Raw genomic sequence first — 21628 nt, 5'->3', positions numbered from 1 at the left:
TTTCTGCCGGTCCATAGGTGTAAAAAGGTTGAAAAACACTGATTTACATGTTATCTTAAAATGTCAATGTACCTGTTTCTTGACTATGTTAAAATACTGTATATTGAAAAATAGAAGATTTGACATAAGACCAAAGGATGGGTGAAACTTGGAATAACAGCATATGTCTTTTTTCCTTAGCAACAGCAGCAGATGAATCCAGAGACTAGTGGGATAGCACACATCGACCAGCATGTTGAAATAGAAAACTGATTAACAGGTGGTCATCTTGATGGAATATCTCCTGCAGCTTCAGTATGCTCTATTAGAGAATGACACGGGAGAAAAAATCTGTCCCCGTCACTGCCCCGTCCCAGGCCTCTTCATCGCTCCGTCCCCGCCATTCCCTTCACCGCCCCATCACCGTCATCCCTTTCACCGCCCCCTCACCATCACTGCCATCCCATTCACCGCCCCGTCCCCACAGCATCCATACAAGCCTCAGTACTGCAATATTTAGCTTATTCCTTCCTTATAAATCAAAGTTCTGGCTGCTGAACTGGAGAAAGAGATGTTCAGCTGGCAGAGTTTGTTTATAAATTTTTATCAACACAACTAATATACTACTTTATCCTAAAGCAGAAAAAGAAATATAATTTTTTTTCTACCTTTGTTGTCTGGTTTCTGCTTTCCTCATCTTCTCATTCAATTCCTTCCATCCACTGTCTCTCTTCTCTCTGCATCTTCCATTTGCTCTGTTTCTGTGCCTCTCCCTTTCTCCTCCCTCCAACTTGGTCTGGCACCCATCTTCTTCCCTCCTTTCCCCCATAGTCTGGCATCTCTGTCTTCTTCCCTGCCAGCATCTTCTCCCCACTCTCACTTCCCCATTTCCCTTCAGCTTCTTCTCCCCACTGTCTTCTCCATGTCCTTTCAGCATCCTTATTCCCACTCCTGCACCTTCTCTTCGGCATTGGGAGAGGAAATCAGACGACCACCTGTTAATCAGTTCTCTATCTCCACCTGCTGGTCGATGTGTGCTATCCCACTAGTCTCTGGATTCATCTGCTGCGTCTAAAGAAAAGAAAATTAACAGGCAAGAACATAATTTTTCCATTATTGTCATGCCCATTCTTTAAAAAAATTCACACTTGATGGAGTCGTTTCTTATTTGAGTCTGTTCAGATTTATGTAACAGTATTTTCTTTAAATAAGCTTTTTGAAGTTGACATGGCAACCAAAATTTACTTACCCTTTAATGAGAGACTAAAGAAGAGAAACTCAAACACATCAAGCACATTTTGCTAGAGGGAAGAAAAGTATAACTCAAGAGTAGAGGTAAACCAACATCCAGCTACATTAACATTGACATCTTGGACCCATCATTGTAACTCAGGACAGACTGTACACAGATTCCATTTCTCTCTTTTCAAAGATTGTGGATGTTAAGCCTGCTCACACAATACCTGATCAGATTGTGAGAATAGAAACAGCTCTAGATAATTTCCTGGGCCACCTTGGCTCAAGAGCTATATATAAGAGGTGGCAGAGAACCCATTTAGAAAGAGCCCTCTGAGATCGTCTGTCATGCCATGGAAATAGAGCTCCATCTGACGCCCTACTTCTAAAGGCTATCTGATAAGAATAGTTTGGCCCATGAACCCTGAGACAGTTGATGTAGGGATACCTGAGCATTTCTGATATTTGGTCATCTTGAACTTGTAGTTGATTAGCAGGGGAAGGGAAGAGTGCGGATCAACTTTCTCTTCTGCCCTCTCCCCATACACTAAACCATACATATCTTTTGTCTTCCTCCAACAATGGCCCAAGCATTCTTCTCCTCCCCCACTATAAAGTGCTCCCTGACTTGTGTCATTTTAAGTTCTCCATACTGTAATTAACTGAGTCCCAAGTCTTAAAACCACAAGAAAGTTACAGAGTAGATTGTATTTGCTCCAGCCCTTCCACTCCTGTTTTTCCCCACATAAAGCCTGTTGACTAAGAAAGCAAGGGTGTGAGTATGCAGTGGATACACAAAAGTCTGTCATAAAACTTATGATGAATTGGTTACCCCCTTCTAATCAGTCTGTACAAACTTCTGCAAAGACTGTCATTGCTAATTGGTTGACAGTTCTTGAATGCCTAAGCAAATATGTTCAACAGGCTAGTCAGGACGACTCTGCTGTATTAGATAGCAATTATGCTTATCACACTTTCCTTACAGGTGGACATGCGGACCCATCCAGTTGTGGCAGGGGGAGAGGGTGAGGAGGGGGGATACCTCTGTTCACTGAATTTTTCAGAGGTTTCAAGGTGCAAAGTTGCTTTGCCTCTGATTTCATGCCAGTGGAGAGGCTATCATTCAGACTGTGTGGACTCCTCCCACTGCCAAGAGCAGAGAGCTACTATTGACTCTCTTGAAAGCTTCAATGTTTTTTCAATCCTTCCTTTTGTCTTATTCCTTATTTGTCTCATTTTCTATCAATTATTGTATTTCTTACCCTTTTTCCTATCTGTACTGTATGTCCTGTACGTCCAGTCTATGTCGCATATATTGTTCAACATGCAAAATCACAAACTTGCACAAAGATATCAAAATAATGTAAACCAAAGTCAGACCTCCACTATAACTTATTACAAGACATAACAAGAAGTTGCACATTAGGTCAATATTCACAAAAAAATGTTCCAGTGAGGACGGCTACCACACTACTTTATTGTGTGGCATTCTGAGGAACTATTGTGATTTGAACATATATATAGTGGAGGTCTAACTTTGGTTTGCATATATTGTTCCCCTGAATGTTGTAAAAAAATGTTTAGCCATGTTCATCGCTTAGAATTATGTTTACGCGATTAATCAAATTTTAAATAAAACTTGAAACTTAAGTGAGAAGGGGAAAGGGAGCAGTTTAGAGTAGTGAGAAGCAATCTGCTTCTCTCTGGTTAATAGTTTTGTGGGAGCCAGCAGAAAATTTCTACGCAGCTGGCTACCTCTATGCATATACAAGGGGCATTCAATAATTTATCTACCTCAGTAGGAAAGAAAAGAGTTTAAAAAAAGAAAATGTTTTTATTTTTCAGTATAGTCCCCTAATAGCCTGAGTCACAAAATGGATAAAGTCCTAACCTCTGAAGGTAAATACAAACAAGGACTTATTAACTTGTATCATCAAAATAGAAGTGGGTCTCTTAAGCTCTCAGACGCCTGCGTTAGCTTGATCATTATCTATAAGCCAACTACTGCAGACATAATGGTATCTTTCATCGAGCTATTGAGAGTTTCTCATGAATATATTCAGCAAAATTTTTTTAATTTTTTATATGCAAATAAAATTTCATGCACCAAACTAAGAATGCATTGAAAAATCAAAAACCGGCACTTAGCTTTTGAATGGTATCCGCCGGTATAATCCTCAGATAATCACCCAACGGGCCCCGTTTCACCCAGTATAGGGCTTCATCAGGGGTCGGATTATTGCTCTAAAAAGTATAAAAACAACGGATTAAAATACAACCCTCTATCTTAATAATAACTTAAAAAGCTGTCGGGTACTCACCGAGCTATTAAGGCTCGTTCTTTAACTTCAAAAAATGGCGTTTGCGATGTTACAACGCCACGCATGCGCTTTTTATCACTACCGCTAATGCGCATGTGTAGAATTTCAAATGAAATTTTAGTCTTTTCTTTTTTTCTTTTTTATTTTTTAGATGTGAACGCACTAAATGCTGACTCAATTACAATGGGATTCTTAAACTAAAAAAAGGAGTTCCATTCTATTGCAGAGTTTAGACCCTTAGGTTTCAACGTGTCAAGACGGAAAATCCATCGAGACTCCTTCTGTAGAAGTTTTCTTTTTCTGTCTCCACCTCTCGGATTAGCTATTTCTTTATCAATACAAAAGAAACGGAGATCAGAGAAACTATGAGATTTTAAATTACAATGTTCTACCAAGGGGGCATTTAGTCTCTGACATTTAAGGCTGGATTTATGCTCTGAGATTCTTGTTTTAAAGGAGCGAGTTGACATGCCTACATACAACAAATTACACGGACATACAATTACATAGATTATGAAATTTGAGTCACAAGTCAAGAAATGTTTGATATCATATTTTTTGCCAGTTAGTGGATTTATGAAGGCTTTTTGTGTTATTGTGAGATGGCAAATACTGCAATGTCCACATTTATAAAAACCTTCAGGTAAGATTCTCAAGGATTTTTCAATATTCGGGATCACAGCTGGCGACAAAAGATCTTTAAAATTGCTTCCTCTTGCGAAGGCTATCTGTAGATCATGTTCCTGAAACAATGGGTGAGTTTGAATGATTTTCCAATTGTTTCGAAGAATGTTGGCTACATCAGTTCCATGTGTAGAATAACGAAGTATACAAGTACATTTCTCAGAAGAATTCTCTTCTTTTTGCTTTTTTTGTAGCAACCATTCTCTTTGATAATATTTTGATCTTTTAAATGCTTTATTAACCACATCTTTTGGATACCCTCTATCATCCAGTTTTTTACATAAAACCTTTGCATGTTTTTTAAAAGTTTTATCCGATGAACAGTTTCTTTTAATCCTTAAAAACTGGGAAAAAGGTAAGTTTTTTCTCAGACTCGGTGGATGGCAGCTTTTGAAATTCAATAAAGTATTTCGATCAGTTGGTTTTGTGTATACTTCAAAGTCAAAATAATCATTTTGCTGAATGATTAACAGATCTAGAAAAATCATTTGTGTTTTAGAAAAATTCATTGTAAAAGATAAATTGATGTCACAACTGTTAAGCCACACATTAAAGCTTTTCAAATCGTCTTCTGTGCCCTTCCACAGTACAAAAATGTCGTCAATATAACGATACCAGCAATGTATTAAAGACTCAAATGGAGAATGTTTAATCCAGTTATCTTCGAAATCCGCCATATAAAGGTTTGCAATGGAGGGAGCAAACACAGCTCCCATTGCAACTCCTTTTAGTTGTTTGTAAAACTTGTTGTCATAGATGAAAAAATTTTCTTTCATCGCGATTCTGGCTAGTTGTAATAAAAAAGATGTAGGAATCATATGGGGTCTTACTCTGGCATCCAGTATTTTCTTAATGATAAGCAAGGCTTCATCCTGGGGGATTGACGTGTACAATGACGTCACGTCAAAAGTGACTAACAAATAAGGATAATCTTGTATTTTATTGTCCATTAATTTCGCCATAATGTCTCTTGAATCTTGTATATATGCTTCTGTTTTGACTACTTCATACTTCAAAAATTCATCGATGAATTTCGATAACGGTTCCAACAAGGAGCCTCTGGATGACATAATAGGTCTTCCTGGAGGCTTGATAGGATCTTTGTGAATCTTTGGAAGTGTATAGAAAACTGGAACTATAGGGGCATATTTATTTAAGAATTTATGATCTTTTATGGTCAAAAATCCCTCTTGTCTCCCTTGATTAGTTATTTTCAAAATTAGTCGTTGTAATCGTTTTGAAGGATCTAAAGCAAGTTTCTCATAGGTGTCTGTTATGTTTAATTGCCTTAAAATTTCATTGTGATAATAATTTTTCTCCATTACTACGATTGCACCGCCTTTATCAGCTTTTTTTATCACAATAGTTGTGTCATTTTTCAATGCATCAATGGCCGATCTTTCTTCTTTACTTAAATTACTACATGATCTTATATCTGTTTGTTGCCAATTCTTAATGTCTTTTAAGACACATTTCTTAAAGGCATGTACAGTCATGTCTAAGGGAGTCGGTGGAGACCAATTAGATTTAGGAAATATGATGGTACGATCATTTTTATTCTCTTTATCTCCAAAGAATGTCTTCAAATGTAATTTTCTTATAAATTTTTCAAAATCGATATGAAATTGAAATTCATCAAACTTAGTGGAAGGAACAAAGGAAAGTCCCAATGATAATACCTTCAATTCAGTTTCATTCAGTTCTTTTTTAGATAGATTCACTACCACTGATTTTTGCGCGTTTGAGATCTGGTTGTTGGTCTGGATCGTTGTAACACTCTGTTTCCTCTCATTCTGCCTCTGCGACTGTTTTGGCCTCCCCGTAAAAAATATGGATTGTTGCTTCCACTCTTACCACTACTAGATGACGAAAATGAGGAAATATCGGAATTTGAACTTTTATCAATGTTAGTATCTGTCTGATCAGTTGAAGACATCCAAGGATACACCTTATTGTTTAAATAGTCCTGTTCGTCTCTTTTGAATTTTTTTAATTTGTTTTTCTTTAAACCTTCCTTAAACTTCTCCATATTTTCATTAAGATCTTTCAAATTTTTACTGAAGTCATCATCTGACACTTTTGCTTTGAGATCATTGATGTCTTTATCTAATTGTTCTTTTTGTTGATTAATGATCTTATTGCTATTCTCAATAATTAAAAGCATAAGATCTAAAGAACATTTATTTAAGATCTTATTCCAAGTATCAAGAAACTGGCTGTCCTCTTTAAAAATTTGAGGTGCCTTATTGACACGTAACCCCCTAGGGATTCGTTCTTTTTTGCAATATTCTATAAGGATGTGGCTGTTAATCTCCATGCCTATCATTGATTTAAAATTCTTAGTTATATTTGACCACAACGAAGTGTCATTATCAGTAGATTGTATAGAGTCAAACTGTGTGGACACATCCAAAATTCTTCCCACACGTTCTGTGGTAAAGCTAAATACACTTTTCCACCCTTCAGCTGCCATCACACTAAAGTGAAATACACTGAGTCACAAAATGGATAAAGTCCTAACCTCTGAAGGTAAATACAAACAAGGACTTATTAACTTGTATCATCAAAATAGAAGTGGGTCTCTTAAGCTCTCAGACGCCTGCGTTAGCTTGATCATTATCTATAAGCCAACTACTGCAGACATAATGGTATCTTTCATCGAGCTATTGAGAGTTTCTCATGAATATATTCAGCAAAATTTTTTTAATTTTTTATATGCAAATAAAATTTCATGCACCAAACTAAGAATGCATTGAAAAATCAAAAACCGGCACTTAGCTTTTGAATGGTATCCGCCGGTATAATCCTCAGATAATCACCCAACGGGCCCCGTTTCACCCAGTATAGGGCTTCATCAGGGGTCGGATTATTGCTCTAAAAAGTATAAAAACAACGGATTAAAATACAACCCTCTATCTTAATAATAGCTGTATTAGATAGCAATTATGCTTATCACACTTTCCTTACAGGTGGACATGCGGACCCATCCAGTTGTGGCAGGGGGAGAGGGTGAGGAGGGGGGATACCTCTGTTCACTGAATTTTTCAGAGGTTTCAAGGTGCAAAGTTGCTTTGCCTCTGATTTCATGCCAGTGGAGAGGCTATCATTCAGACTGTGTGGACTCCTCCCACTGCCAAGAGCAGAGAGCTACTATTGACTCTCTTGAAAGCTTCAATGTTTTTTCAATCCTTCCTTTTGTCTTATTCCTTATTTGTCTCATTTTCTATCAATTATTGTATTTCTTACCCTTTTTCCTATCTGTACTGTATGTCCTGTACGTCCAGTCTATGTCGCATATATTGTTCAACATGCAAAATCACAAACTTGCACAAAGATATCAAAATAATGTAAACCAAAGTCAGACCTCCACTATAACTTATTACAAGACATAACAAGAAGTTGCACATTAGGTCAATATTCACAAAAAAATGTTCCAGTGAGGACGGCTACCACACTACTTTATTGTGTGGCATTCTGAGGAACTATTGTGATTTGAACATATATATAGTGGAGGTCTAACTTTGGTTTGCATATATTGTTCCCCTGAATGTTGTAAAAAAATGTTTAGCCATGTTCATCGCTTAGAATTATGTTTACGCGATTAATCAAATTTTAAATAAAACTTGAAACTTAAGTGAGAAGGGGAAAGGGAGCAGTTTAGAGTAGTGAGAAGCAATCTGCTTCTCTCTGGTTAATAGTTTTGTGGGAGCCAGCAGAAAATTTCTACGCAGCTGGCTACCTCTATGCATATACAAGGGGCATTCAATAATTTATCTACCTCAGTAGGAAAGAAAAGAGTTTAAAAAAAGAAAATGTTTTTATTTTTCAGTATAGTCCCCTAATAGCTCCATACACTTCATCCACTTTTCCTGCAATGACGTTAACCCCTTTGAAAAGAATTCTTCTCTTTGACCTTCAAACCAGGATATCACAGCTTCCTTTACATCTTCATCACTTGAAAACCGCTGTCCATGAAGAGATTTCTTCAAAATTTGAAACAGGAAATAATCCAAGGGAGACAGATCAGGACTATAGGGTAGATGGTTCAGTTGCTAAAACCCACATTCTCGGATGGCAGCCTGTGATTGTCATGATATTTGCACCAACACATTGTCATGAAGAAACAGCACACCTGATGTGAGTTTTCCTCATCTTTTTTTATTTATTTATTCAATTTTCTATACTATTCTCCCAAGGGAGCTCAGAATGGTTTTACATGAATTTATTCAGGTACTCGAGCATTTTTCCCTATTTGTCCCGGCGGGCTCACAATCTATCTATTGTACCTGGGGCAATGGGGGGGGGGATTAAGTGACTTGCCCAGGATCACAAGGAGCAGCATGGTTTTGAACCCACAACCTCAGGGTGCTGAGGCTGTAGCTTTAACCATGGCGCCACACTCTCCTTGATTGATTCCTGCAAAGAAATCATTGTGTTGGTGTAACTTTCTCCGGTTATGGTTGTCTTGTGTGGCATGAACTCCAGAAGCAAAAGTCCTTCATCATCCCAGAAGACAGTTGCCATAATTGCCTGCAGATTTTTCTTTCTTGGACTTTTTTGGGGTGGGGGATGATTTGTGCTCCCATTGCATTGGCTCCATTTTGGACTCATGATCTCTGTGATAGACCTAAGTCTTATCTCCAGTCACCAAATGATGAAAAAAATTTCACTTGGTCTTCACAGAACATCTCCAAGATCTCCTAACAGCATTGGAGCCCCGTAGCCTTCTGACATGATGTCAGCATTCTTGGAACCCATCTTGCCCTAACCTCGGACATGCCCAACTTTTAATGAATCATTTTCCAAACTGTACCTGCTGAGATGCCCATTTCTTCAGCTATTCGGGGAAACCTTAATTCATCTGTCTGACAAAATTAAATGTTCAACTTTCTTGCACATTTCTGAGTTACTTCCACAGGCTGTCCAATGTGAAAGTCATCTTCAATTGACTCTACCCACTTAAACTGCTTGCTCCAGAATTTTACTTTGTAAGATGATGGGGCAGACTCACCATAAACTACAGTCATGCATTCATGGATCTTTGGCTTTTTCCCTTCTTTTATGAGAAATTTTATCACTGAATGGTGCTCCAAATCTAGCAGTTTCTTACTTGATTCACATGACTCTCTGGACATCCTGTCTCTTGGAATGTTTGACTCACACTGAGCCACAACTATGCATAAGTAACCTTGAGACATGTAACAAAATGCACAGACTTCTTTCAACATGCTTGCTACTTTCTTTCATACTTAGATAAATTATTGAATGCCCCTCATATGTACATGAGTATACAGGAATTTATTTATTTAAAAATTTATGTATTGCATAATAACTATGCGGTTTACAAAATTACATGCATACATATTTAAGAAATGCTAAACATGTTTCAACTAGACAAACACAAGAAGACATTAACTGATGGTATCATTATTAAAATCTTCTTTAAATTCATCCTACAAGATGGAAACACAAGATCCCATAAAATCATTTACAGGACAGGAAGGCATTAACAGAGAACAGCATTAGCACAGAAATGCATTGCCAAATAATTGCATGTAGTTTTATATTTTCTTTACTGTTCAGTAGAGTTATTCCCATGGCGTCTGGCTGCTGTCCTTGCTGCCAGAGGCGGTTATTCTCGATATTAGCAAATAGTCAAAATAATGTGACTTTACGGTGTAGTAACCTTTGATGCCAGGTTTCAACATAACACCCCACTACAAAATGAACCCTCAGAACTGATGCCAAGAGTGTTAGCCCCCCTGGAAAAACTTTCAGAATTTGCCCCTATTAATCTTTAGGCCCATAGGCTACACTTTCCCCATATTTCTTGATAATTAAGCTCAGCAATTTTGATGATTCCTACCAAAAAAAAAAATCTTTTTTAAAAATCCCAAAATGAAAGAAGGTAGGATAGTTTTCAAAATCTGTTTACATGCTAATTAATACAAATTTGCCTGGGTAAAAGAATGTTTTGAAAATTGCCCGTTCTAAGAGCCTAAAGATGTGCATAGTTCAAAGAAAAATGCTTGTATTTTTCCTTTGATTATTTGTGCAAAATCATAGGGATAACACCCATGAACTCTAAACTAAATTGTAGTTTTGAAAATTGTCCACCCCCATACATTTTAATATTCAACTTTGTTTCATTGATATAGAGATACTGTATAGATATGATTATTATTATAAAGTATTGTCAACATTTAAAGAATGTTTTGCTTGCAGAATAGGGCTCTTTTAAATTGAACTTAGATATACCTGTATTAAAAGTAGCCATTCTGAGAGTGCATACTCTTATGGAAATGGCCCATAAGTGTTCATAGGTGCTTAGTTTTTTTTCAACAGAGTTGCTAGGAGGCATGGTTTAATGGTTAGAGCTAAATCCTCAGCACCCTGAGGTTTGGGGTTCAAACCACACAACTGCTCCTTGTGACCCTGGGCAAGTCACTCAGTCCTCCATTGCACCAGGTACATTAGATAGATTGTGAGCCCACCGGGACAGAAAAGGAAAATGCTTAAGTGCCTGATTGTCAAACCGCTTAGATAATCTTGATAGGCAGTATATAAAAATCTATAAGAAAATTTTAAAAAATTAAAATGCTTGTAAGATATGCATGGATGACAATTTTATAACAGAAATCTTGTGAGAAGTCCAAAAAGATGCCTATTTTAAGCCAATGTTATAAAGGCAAATTAGGCATCTGGGTGCCTTTTTCAAATAGGTTTCCAGATCTAACCCCAATAGCACATGAATGCCTACTCACAAATTTACACCTGCTCTAAAGAAGGTATACTGTAAAAGTGTGCATGTACTCTACATGTTTATAAATATATTTTATGGAATGCATGTGTGCAACAAAACTTTGCCTCTGATTCACTGAAGGATACCCCTGGGAAATTTTTATGTGCATATCACCTAAAAGTAAATTGTATAATCAGCATGCCCACGTGATTATGAGAGAGTATGTCATATAAGTATGTTGCTTTGAGAGTAATCCAACTTCAACTACCTCTTAATCCCCCTCTCTTATACTAGTTGATCACCCAGACCCTCAGAAATGCCACCAAGATACTCAAGTATATTTCGTAGTATCTGGCTTTATGCATTTAATCCTCACCGGGTCTCTTATATAAATTTTTTGTATTTTTAGTTAGATGTAAACATAATTCTTAATCAATTATTTATAATTTATTTAATGCTTAACTTAAGTGGTCAGGTTCTGAGGGATAAATAAGCCAACATGTTTCACTCAGAGGGTTTCTTCAGGGCTACTATCCCTTAGTGAAGCTAATCACCCGTATGACGACCACAGAGTTCCTGGCCAAACAGTTCTATAAAAGCACATTTTCTGCTTGTGAAACAGGCTTCACATGTAGACAGAGCTTTTTTTAAATTATTCCCCTAGAGTATACCCAGAAATTTATACCTTTAGAGCAGAAGTAGATTTTTGCATGAGCACTGGTGAACTACAAGGAGTAATTTTATAAATCTAATTTTTAAAAGCATATAGGCACCTATGTTGCTTTTTATGAAGTAGGTGTCTTTTAGGACTTTTCACATAGGCACCATGTTATAAAATTAGCCTCATATAAATATGTTTCAGAAATCATGTCTCAGTTTCTCATGTATATATATATATATATATACATACACACGTGTGTGTGTATATATATGTATGTGTATGTGTGTGTGTGATTTTTGGTTGTAGTCTGAAAGAAACTCAAGGAATATATAAATTTAAAAAAATTCATGTTAAATGACTGGTTTCTCATGCTAATCACCATAGAACATTTTCAGGTCCTTTTATGTACTCAGTAGTCATAATACAAATCTTTTGTTTTACCAGATGTGAAGTAGTAAATCTTTTGTTTTACTAATGTGAAGTAGTAAAAAACCCTGTAAATAAGTCACTCAAAACCTATTTTGCAAATCTGCAGTACCAAAATAGCACTACAGATATGTGAACCCCTGATCCAAGGTCCCTGTGTCTCCATACTACTGGTTCAAGTATCTTGTTCTTCGTGATATTGTTTATAATCTTTTGTAAACCGCGTTGAACTTACGGTTACGCGGTTAAGAAGCACTGTGTTAGACCCCTGCAACACAGTCTAAGACCCCTGCAACTTCCACTCATCCATATCCATCCCCACTCATCTTCTCACCTAGAGAATGACACAGGAACAAATTTTCCCCCGTCCCCACGGGAACTCATTTTCCCATTCCGTCCCCGTGAGTTCTTTTCCTGCCCCTAACCCATTCCTGCAAACTCTATTCTCGTCTGCGCTTTAAAATCATAAATGTTCGAGGCTTCTGCAATTAAGGCAGGGCTTACAGGAATGGGACAGGGACAGCAACAAAAGTCACTAGAGATTTTTTGGTTTTAACCATTGAAATTAAAGAACATAAAGTTTACTTCAAACTTTAAACTTATATCCATTTTAACGCAGTTTTTTTTAAACTTCAGATTTAGTGCACAGTTTTAATTATTGTGCACCATGCATCTCATACTGTATTACATCTGGTTAAAACAAACCCCAACAAAACCCCAAAGAACACAGAAGTTAAAAACACTACAATAACATTTTTAACACTGATTTTTTAATGTAACCTTTTTACATTGGTTGGTAAGACAAGGGTAGGCGACTCTGGTCCTTGAATATCACAAGTATGTTTTCAGGATAACTACAATAAATATGCATGAAATGCATTTGCATGCAATAGAGATTTGCATGTACTCTCTCATATATATTCAATATGGTTATCATAAAAACACAGCTGAGCTTGACATTTAAGGATCAGAGTTGCCAGTTCTAAGAGCTGATATAACCTCTTGGTGGTTTGAAATTTTGTTAGGTAAATGGTGGCCAAAAAAATTAGGTTTTCCTAAATATACAGTATGCCACTGTAAAATGGATACTTGGCTGCTATCAGATGTATTTGAAACATACTTTAATAAAAATATATCCTAGGTATATAGGAGGCAAAGCCAGCTTATACTTTCCTTTATCAGTCATTGACCCTGTTTCGGCAACTTAAGGGTTTACCACCCGTCTAAATATGTGACTTCGATTTGCCTGCTTAGGACCTCTACTTCAGAGTATGAATATGTCTGAGTGGCCTGCATTTTGTCTCCACTGCTCACATTACTTTCTATGAAATGCAAAATTTAAATTTTCTTTTCTCTTGTTTCCATAACAAATCCTGGGAACTGACCTGAACCACCTTGTAATCTATCCAATACTATTGGAATAGAATAGGAATATATGTTATCCTCATTATTAAAGAAAAGTGTTTTTTTCACCTAGTCTAGCTAAGAGATCAGTGTCACTGAAATGAAATCTACTCTTCCTTTTGATGTACCACTTCCCATTCTGTTCATTTTTGTTCTGTTTTATTTGTGCTTCTATAGTGGATTCTTTTCAGACTGTGATCGGAGCAACATAAGCACTGTGCTGAGAAAATGATATACATGAGCTTTTGAGTCTGCTTTGGTGGTTCCATTTTCAGATAACTATACGTAAAATTTATTTTATTTCTCACAAATAATTTTTTCATTGTTATATAATTAAGGAGAGCAGTGGTAACCAGCTTCTTGCTCTCTCTCTTTTTTTTTTTTTTTTGCAAAATATAGAATTGGTTCTTTACAATGTATTATAAATATTTGTTCTTCTCCAGCACACCTGCCGAAAGATCCTTTTCTCGTGGAATGTTAGTTTAAAAGAATTGTATATGTTTAAGACACTTTATAGAAGTATTATAGCAAAGTAAAAATTCCCCCTACACAATCATTCAGATTGTAACTTAAGATAACATTATATATTGTATGCAGATTTGTCCTTTTTTATTTTATGGGCAAATGAAAATAGGCATTGATTCAAATAATCTTTTAAACTATGAGGCTCATTTTCAAAACAGATAGACGTCCAAAAGATGGCAAAAAACGGCATTTGGACATCTTACTAGTCAAAACATCATTTTTGAAACTGACTTTCTAAACATCTTTCTGGTTGTTTTGTCTCTAGTGCGTCTAAATCTTAAGAGGCGTGTTAGAGATGTGTTTCGGGTGAGATTAGGGCGTCCTCGCACTTAGACGTTTTACAGCGATAAACATTTTACAAAATGTCCAAGGCACAATTTAGATATTTTGGGCTAGACCTGTTTTTAAAATGTATAAGAACCAAAAAGGTACCAAACTGACCAGATGACCACTGGAGGGATGAATATATGGCCCCCCTCACACACCACCCGTGGTCACTGACCCCTCACCCCCCCAAAAAAAAAACCAAAAGAAATATCTGCAAGAAACAGTACATATCTGTCTAACAACTGCAGATACAATGGCCAGTCCTAGTAGAGCTGCAAAGGTCTCTGGAGTAGCCTGGTGGGCAGTGCAATGGACTACAGAAGAGGGGACCCAGGCTCATATACCACCCTAACTAGTACACTTGTGGTGGAACGTGTTAGCCTACCAAAACCCACTGCACTGCCATATAGGTGACACCTGCAGACATAAGGGCTATTGGGGTGGTAGACAGGTGAGTACAGCAGGTTTTGTGGGAGTTTTGGAGGGCTCACCATATACTATACGGGGGTTATGGTGAGATGTGTACCTGCCATCTTTAATGTGACGTCAACAGTATCCCCTAGGGCCCCACTGCTCTGCTGGCATATCTGTATGGCCAGTTCATTAAAATTGCTGGCCCCTCCTACATGCAAATGGCTTGTTTTGGATGTTGTTTTTTTGATAATTTTTTTAAAAAAATGGACATCTAGCTGGGTCATTTTAAAAAATATAAATAAATAAACAACTTGCAAGTTTTGAAATGGACATTTTCTCCACACAATTTTTGGACTTTTTCTCAAAACATCCAAAGTCGAACATAGCTGTCTTATTGGAAATGCCCTTCTATACTTTGTCTAGAGGTCTGTGTCTGTTCCCATGTTATACCTGTCTTTTACTGTCTCTAATTTTGCTCTCTCATTTTGGGGGTGGGTTTTTGATGCAATAACTCTCTCTAATGATTCCTTGTAGACTATTGGGGAGAATCTTATTACAGTGAACTCATCGACTTACACCTGGGTGGTATGTATAGCAGAGACAATACTGCTACTAACCCTGCTGCCCTTCTCCTTTCCCGTTCCCATTTCTTCCTGTCTCTTCACTCATAAACAAGAAAACCTCAGAATCAGCTGACAGATACTTGCAAGTTTCCTTTGCTATAGGTCAATTAATCTAAAACATTTTGTTTGTGTTGCAGTATTCCCTTTGACTATTTTATGATTTGAATTTTTGGGTGAAAATTTTAGTGTTAAGTTTTATTAACACATGAAATTGTTAACATGTGCAGGATAAATTATACTTCATAGCTGCTTGCCTGCATTTATCCTGTTGAAATTTTATAGGCAGCTCTCTGTGCCTATGATTCTTTATAGAAGTTTCCTATAAATGTGCATTTGTGGTAATAAACCCTGCCTCTTGCACCGACACACAAATAATGTCACTAGGAAGAATCAGTCGGTACAGATGTCAGATTATTTTTATATATAATTTTGCAGAGCCATTTGCAGAACTTATGCTGAATTTTTGCCAAGAATATGTTTATAGTGGGGAGTGAATATGAGTTGTATTCCCTCTTATCACACTGAAGCTCAATTAGTTTAAAGTATACATTGTCTTGCAAACCCTTTGTATGCAGACAAATTTCCCGTTCCCTGCTTGATTTGATTTATTTTGCTATCACTAAAGCAAATAGTAGAGGGGTTCTTTCATTGGAAATCGAATATACATTATTATAGTCAATAATAGTCTGCCTTCCTTTCTAAAATAAAAGAAAGGAATTTCTTCCCATCACTCTATTCCTGCTGCAATATTAATTCTTTGTCTACTAATTTAGGACTTCCCAACAAGGGATACCTGGAACAGATGCCTGTGGTCTTTTATCTAGAGAATTAGAATATTAAGCCATATGTATGAAATAGTACACATCATGGATTTATAGAAACAGGACCACTGATGGCATCGGTTGGGAAGTTCCCTTCACTAACTAGGCTTTTTCTGAATTTCTTTAGAGAAGCAACAGTGTAAATCTATACTTGCCAATCTGTAGATATATTGTATATGTTGAGTTCACGTTTTGCTACAACATGAAATTATGATGTCATTTTTGACCAGTTAAAAAGGGGAGGGAAGAAGAAAAATGTAAATTCTTTTAAACTCTGCTAGCATCCAGTATGTGGCTACCCCAAACTGATTAAATTACATGCTAAGATCATAGCAACTTTATTCACCTTCCTTGTAAATATTTTTTATAACTTAATTCTTACTGTGTATCCCCACACACTAAGGAAGGGACATTGTTGGGTATGCTGAAATTTTGATCTCGCTGGCAAGTTAAGCTTTGCACATCAGTATTGTTTGAAAGTGTTTAGACGAGTCTTGTCTTTCCACTAAGTATTGTGATAATTCTTCCATGCACTTGTGAGACTGTTCCCTCACATGTATGTGAGCTGCAACTAGCTTCATGTAGAATTTGCATATAACAGCTCTCAGGCCCTCTGCTTTTCTCATGATCGCTTATCGATTCTTTTTCTCCTAAGTTGGGTTTGTACCATAAATTTGGGTTCTTTTGAATAGTATTGAAATCTATAAATGTATATGTTCACTATTTTTTAAGTTTTCTATTGATTTTTTTATTCATATATTTTGAACTCATTGCATATGAAAATGGAAAAATTCTATGTGGTGCTGACTCCTTACAATAACAGAAGTACAGTAAAACCTTGGATTGCAAGTGTTTTGCAAGACAAGCAAAACATTTGATTAAATTTTAACCTGATATACAAGCAATGTCTTGCAATACAAGTACATACAGTATACACACATCACAACTGAGCTGATGGTTCTTCTCTCTCTGATGCTTCAGGACTATAGTGACTGTTCTAAATGGTGACGAGTCAAAACCGCTTGAGACAATTGCGTGCAGGACGTCAGCATGCTGGATTAAAACAGTATTTTAAAGCGCTCCCCTACTTTACTTAGAACTGTTGGCACTCCCGTTGGGGGTGGGTGGAGGATAAACACCTCCTCCCCCCAATTACAGAGGAAACTGTAATTTTTCCCTAAAAATAGGGAAAAAGCGCTGTTTCCTCTATAATGGGGTTTCTCCCCCCCAACACCCCCTCAGAGCGCTTTAAAATACTGTTTTAATCCAGTGCGCTGACATTCACGCAATTGTCTGCCTGGCATTGTCCCCACTAAAAATACACCGATTGGAGAGAACCAGTCAGGCGACTACAAATTAAATAATAAGAGAATATTACAAAATAGAACACGCTAGCCGATGGGAAAGAATCTGATATAAAGATGAAGCAAAAATGCTAAAGACAAAGGCCTGTAAGAAAGTGAAACTCACTATCCAATGGGAGAGAAACTATCAGGGGACTACAAACTAAAAAAATATATATTTATAAATATAAAAGATATATAATGTAACTTGCTACCTGATGGGAGGGAAACTGTCCACCGGCCCTGCATAAGCAAAACGAAAGGGGAGACAGAACGGAAAAAAAACTAAAAGCATCTTGTGGCAAGCTAGCGTGTGAACTTTACAAATACTACTAGCCTCCAAAAAAGAACATAAAATAAGCATAAGCCCTAGTATTGAGCGCAGCCTTAATGAAGAAAATGAAAGTGCTTTCCTAAAATGCAGGCAAGGAGCAGAGGGAAATCTTCCAGGGCTCACAAAGGCAGTGTGTTTGTAACGCTGCCCACGGTCCTGATAGTGAACATGTGCAGTGCTTTTGAGGATCTAGCAGAGTAAGTACCGGATCCCATGGGGGGTGAAATAGAACTCCAGATAGGTGCGCGGGTCTTGCATTGAAGATGACTGACCCTCCCCCCTCGCCCCCTAAAGCAGGAGCGGCAGTGGATAGCCAACAAGAGGCAGTGCTGCCGCTCCTGCTTTAGGAGACCTGAAGGCACGGGGAGGAGGATTGGGGCCCAAATCAGCAAGGCCGATTTTTTACAAAAACAAATCGATTTGAATCGATTCACCTGAAATGAATAGGTGAATCGAGTTGAATCAGAAATCGGGCAGCACTATTGCACACTGAGGAATTGAAGGGCAGTTCAGAGGTAAGAGAGGAGGAACAAAAGTATGCAAATGACGCTTCCTACAAGAGATCTCACAAGAAGAGATTGACTGCCCAAGGGTTCAGGAATAGAGTGTGGGTTTACAAGAAAGAAAATTAACAAGGTAAGAACCAAATTTTTCCATATACCTCCCCCGATCCTTCCTATATCATCTCATTGTTTGAGATCCTGATGGTAGCAGGTGCAGAGCAGAGATGGGTGCATCGCATGTAGGACATGATGGGGGACCAGGGAAATTGTAGGTCTACTGTTTGTGGAGTATTTATGTTGAAATCTGAGGCGCCGTGTTACGCACCAGATTTGGGCTGGGTTCTCAAGCGGCACCTGAGGGATTCTAGGTCCTGGTGGATGTGGAAGCATCTGCAAGACACAGGTTGGTGGAGAATGGGGTCAGGTGTTGGGCCTTCTTGGCTGCTTATAAAGAGGATTGGGGGGTCTGGTGGCTGGTCAAATGCACACAAGACAAACGCATGCATACAATTGCATGCAAGACAATAGTGCGCATGGTCAAATGCATGCAACATAATCGCTCGCATGACAACTCAGCACAGATAATTGCGTGCATGACAAAACAGGTGATAGCGCGTAACGTAAATACACATTCCTCACTGTTATGCGCGTGAACGGTGAGCATAATATTCGCAAACTGAAATGTCCATTGGAACGAGCATTTTCTGTTGCGCTGAGTTACCTGAGTGCATTTTCCGTTACTAGGGTTACATACATGCATTATCTATGTACTGATATAAAACACGCCCTTCTATCTTGGCATGACTGTCTGTTGCAGGTATTGGTCTTGGTGAGTTGTATCTCGCTAGAACTTTGTCTGTTGCAGGTATGGAGATTATGTTCATTTTACTACCTGTTTTGTTACATGGGGTTATCTTTGTCCTGGGGACCTGGTTTGTCCATTCTATATGTTCACTGGTAGTGTTTTAACTGTATACCATAATACTTTGTGTAACGGCACAGTTCCCCACAAATAAATAATTATGCAACTACTGACTCCTTACTTTCAGTTGCCATAATAATTTACTTTAGCCTCAGAAATAATATGACAAAATGAACAACATAAACAGTTTGAAATATCTCTTATTACATGTAGCTATTATCATGCAAATGTATTGAGCAATGAGCTTCAACACATTTCAACCTGAAATGCTCAGATGTTTTGGCTCCATTGCAATTGCAATTATAGTAAATCACCTTTCTTATAAAAGTCCCAAACAAAGATCTCATTATTAAAGACAAAGATATGTAAAGTAATGGGATAAGTCCATATCATAGAACGGTGAGATCTACAGGGAAGAGAAAATACAAAAAGTGAGTAAGCGTAGCAAACCAAAAAAGAAAGTAAAGGGAAGTTAATGAATGCTACATACCTCGAATAGGTGGCCTGGTTGGTTGTATTGGCGTCAAAGTATCTGCGTGTCATGCAGAAGGACATATAGGTAACATTTTATATACGCCCCTTCCTTGCCATTAGAGTGGATCAAAAAACTAAATTCATGATCCAATCCTATTGCATAGAACAGGCGACAACCCCACAGGGAAGGAGACAGAAGGACTGGGAGGGGAGGAGAGGGGAGTAGGAATCGGTGGCAGCTCAGCTTGGGGGCAGACAGACAGGTCTTCAGCACGGCTTCGGGGAGCAGGAGGAAGGAGCACTGGGGGCGAAGGAGGCACTGGGAGGCATATGAATGAGGCACTTGGGGCATAAGAAGGAGGCATAGGACATAGGAGGACATCAAAGGCTGCACTAGGAGCTTGGAAAACAATGTAAAAAAAGTTACATCGAAAACAATCTGTCTTGTGAACACACATATGTCTGCGCACGTTTGTCCGAGTGCATTTGTCTTGCACGCAATTGTCTTGTGCGTTGTAGACCTGCACGCATTTGTCCGAGTGTTTGTCTTGCACATTGTAGACCTGCGCGTTTGAGCATGTTTGTCTTGCATTCAATTGTCTTGCACTTTGTAGACCTACGCATGTTTGACCGAGAGTGTTTGTCTTGCACGCAATTGTCTTGCATGTTGTAGACCTGTGCGCGTTTGTCTTGTCCAAGCGTGTTTGTTTTGCACGCAGTTGTCTTGCGTGTTGTAGACCTGCGTTCGTTTGACCGAGCGTCTTTGTCTTGCTCACAATTGTCTTGCGCGTATGAGATAGTCTGTCGGGGGTCTAATAGGGGCTTGGTGTCATGTGGGCCCTCTGATAGTTGCTGAGGCCCTAAGCAACACAGGTCGCCTGTGTCTAAGGCTTAGATAGTGGAGACTTCTGTCTGACACTTACCTCTGGAGGGTGCTCCTGATGAAACGCCAGGCTCTCAAAGAGACAGTGCAGGGTATCCTCCTCTGGTAGTACTCTGTAACAGCTCCACCAGATTCTCTGTCTCCCATGGGGAGCAATTAAGCTCCCTTCTTTCCCTCATCACACCCTCTTTCACTCGCACAGTCACTTGCTCACACACTCTGGATTTACTTTCTCACACTCTTTCTCATTCTGTCACTCTCACTCTTTCTTTCACTTTCTCACTAGCACTCTCTCTCTCACTCTAACTCCTCTCTACCACAAACTCCTCACTACACCCACAAAGAATTGTCATTCCACGTGCAGGGCTATATACAGATGAATGTCCTCTTCCTACCATGGTAACATTCTGATGTCATCGGAGATGTTTTCTAATTTAGACGTCGTGTGGGTCATATAATTGAAACTCTTAGGACTTCTACCATATCCACGTCATTCTCTTCTTAGTTAGGCTGAGAACTTTTGCTGTACATGTTGCTAATTAACAACAGAGTCTGCAGTCTTTATTTTTCTTTTGGCAGTGGGGAATTGAGGAGGAGAAATTCCCTTAATCCTTCCTGTAAACACTGGCCTAAATGAGCATTTTTTTTTTTTTTACAACAGGGGCATAGCCAGGATTCAATTTTGGGGGTTGGATGGGGGGGGGGCAATGCATTTTTCCTCTCTTCCCCCTTCCCCCATCATGTTAATAATTTTACTTTTGCTGGTGGTGATGTCCAATGCATGTTAGCTGCCCAAAATTGGCCTAGTGTTGCCTCAGCAATGAACAAATTGGTGGCCTCCTTTCCAGCTGCTGACACCAGCACTCCTCGCAGTACCAGCAGCTGGAAAGAAAACCAATGATGACTTCGTTACTGAAGCAGCACTGGGGCAATTCTGGGAAGCAGATCTCAAGGGTGCATTCTGGTTGATACATCTAGACACACAGGTGCACTAGTTTTCTGAAAT

The 21628-nt window shown here is 38.4% G+C and overlaps 1 protein-coding gene across 16 annotated transcripts in view; it reads left to right on the top strand.

Moving 5' to 3' along the window:
* Window positions 1-21628, top strand: part of MICAL3 (microtubule associated monooxygenase, calponin and LIM domain containing 3) — a 711269-nt gene that overhangs the window by 681389 nt on the left and 8252 nt on the right. For 12 of the 16 annotated variants that reach the window (XM_033950894.1, XM_033950891.1, XM_033950892.1 and 9 more), the window contains one exon: window positions 15254-15304. The exons of the other annotated variants lie outside the window; for them this stretch is intronic. In XM_033950894.1, coding sequence (XP_033806785.1) covers window positions 15254-15304 — 51 coding nt within the window. The remainder of the gene's footprint in view (window positions 1-15253; window positions 15305-21628) is intronic. 16 annotated transcript variants of the gene reach the window in all.

Source organism: Geotrypetes seraphini, chromosome 7, assembly GCF_902459505.1.
Source record: "Geotrypetes seraphini chromosome 7, aGeoSer1.1, whole genome shotgun sequence".
Taxonomy (NCBI): Eukaryota; Metazoa; Chordata; class Amphibia; order Gymnophiona; family Dermophiidae; genus Geotrypetes; species Geotrypetes seraphini.
Note: the sequence above shows the minus strand (reverse complement) of the source record. Positions and strands in the feature narration are given on the sequence as shown.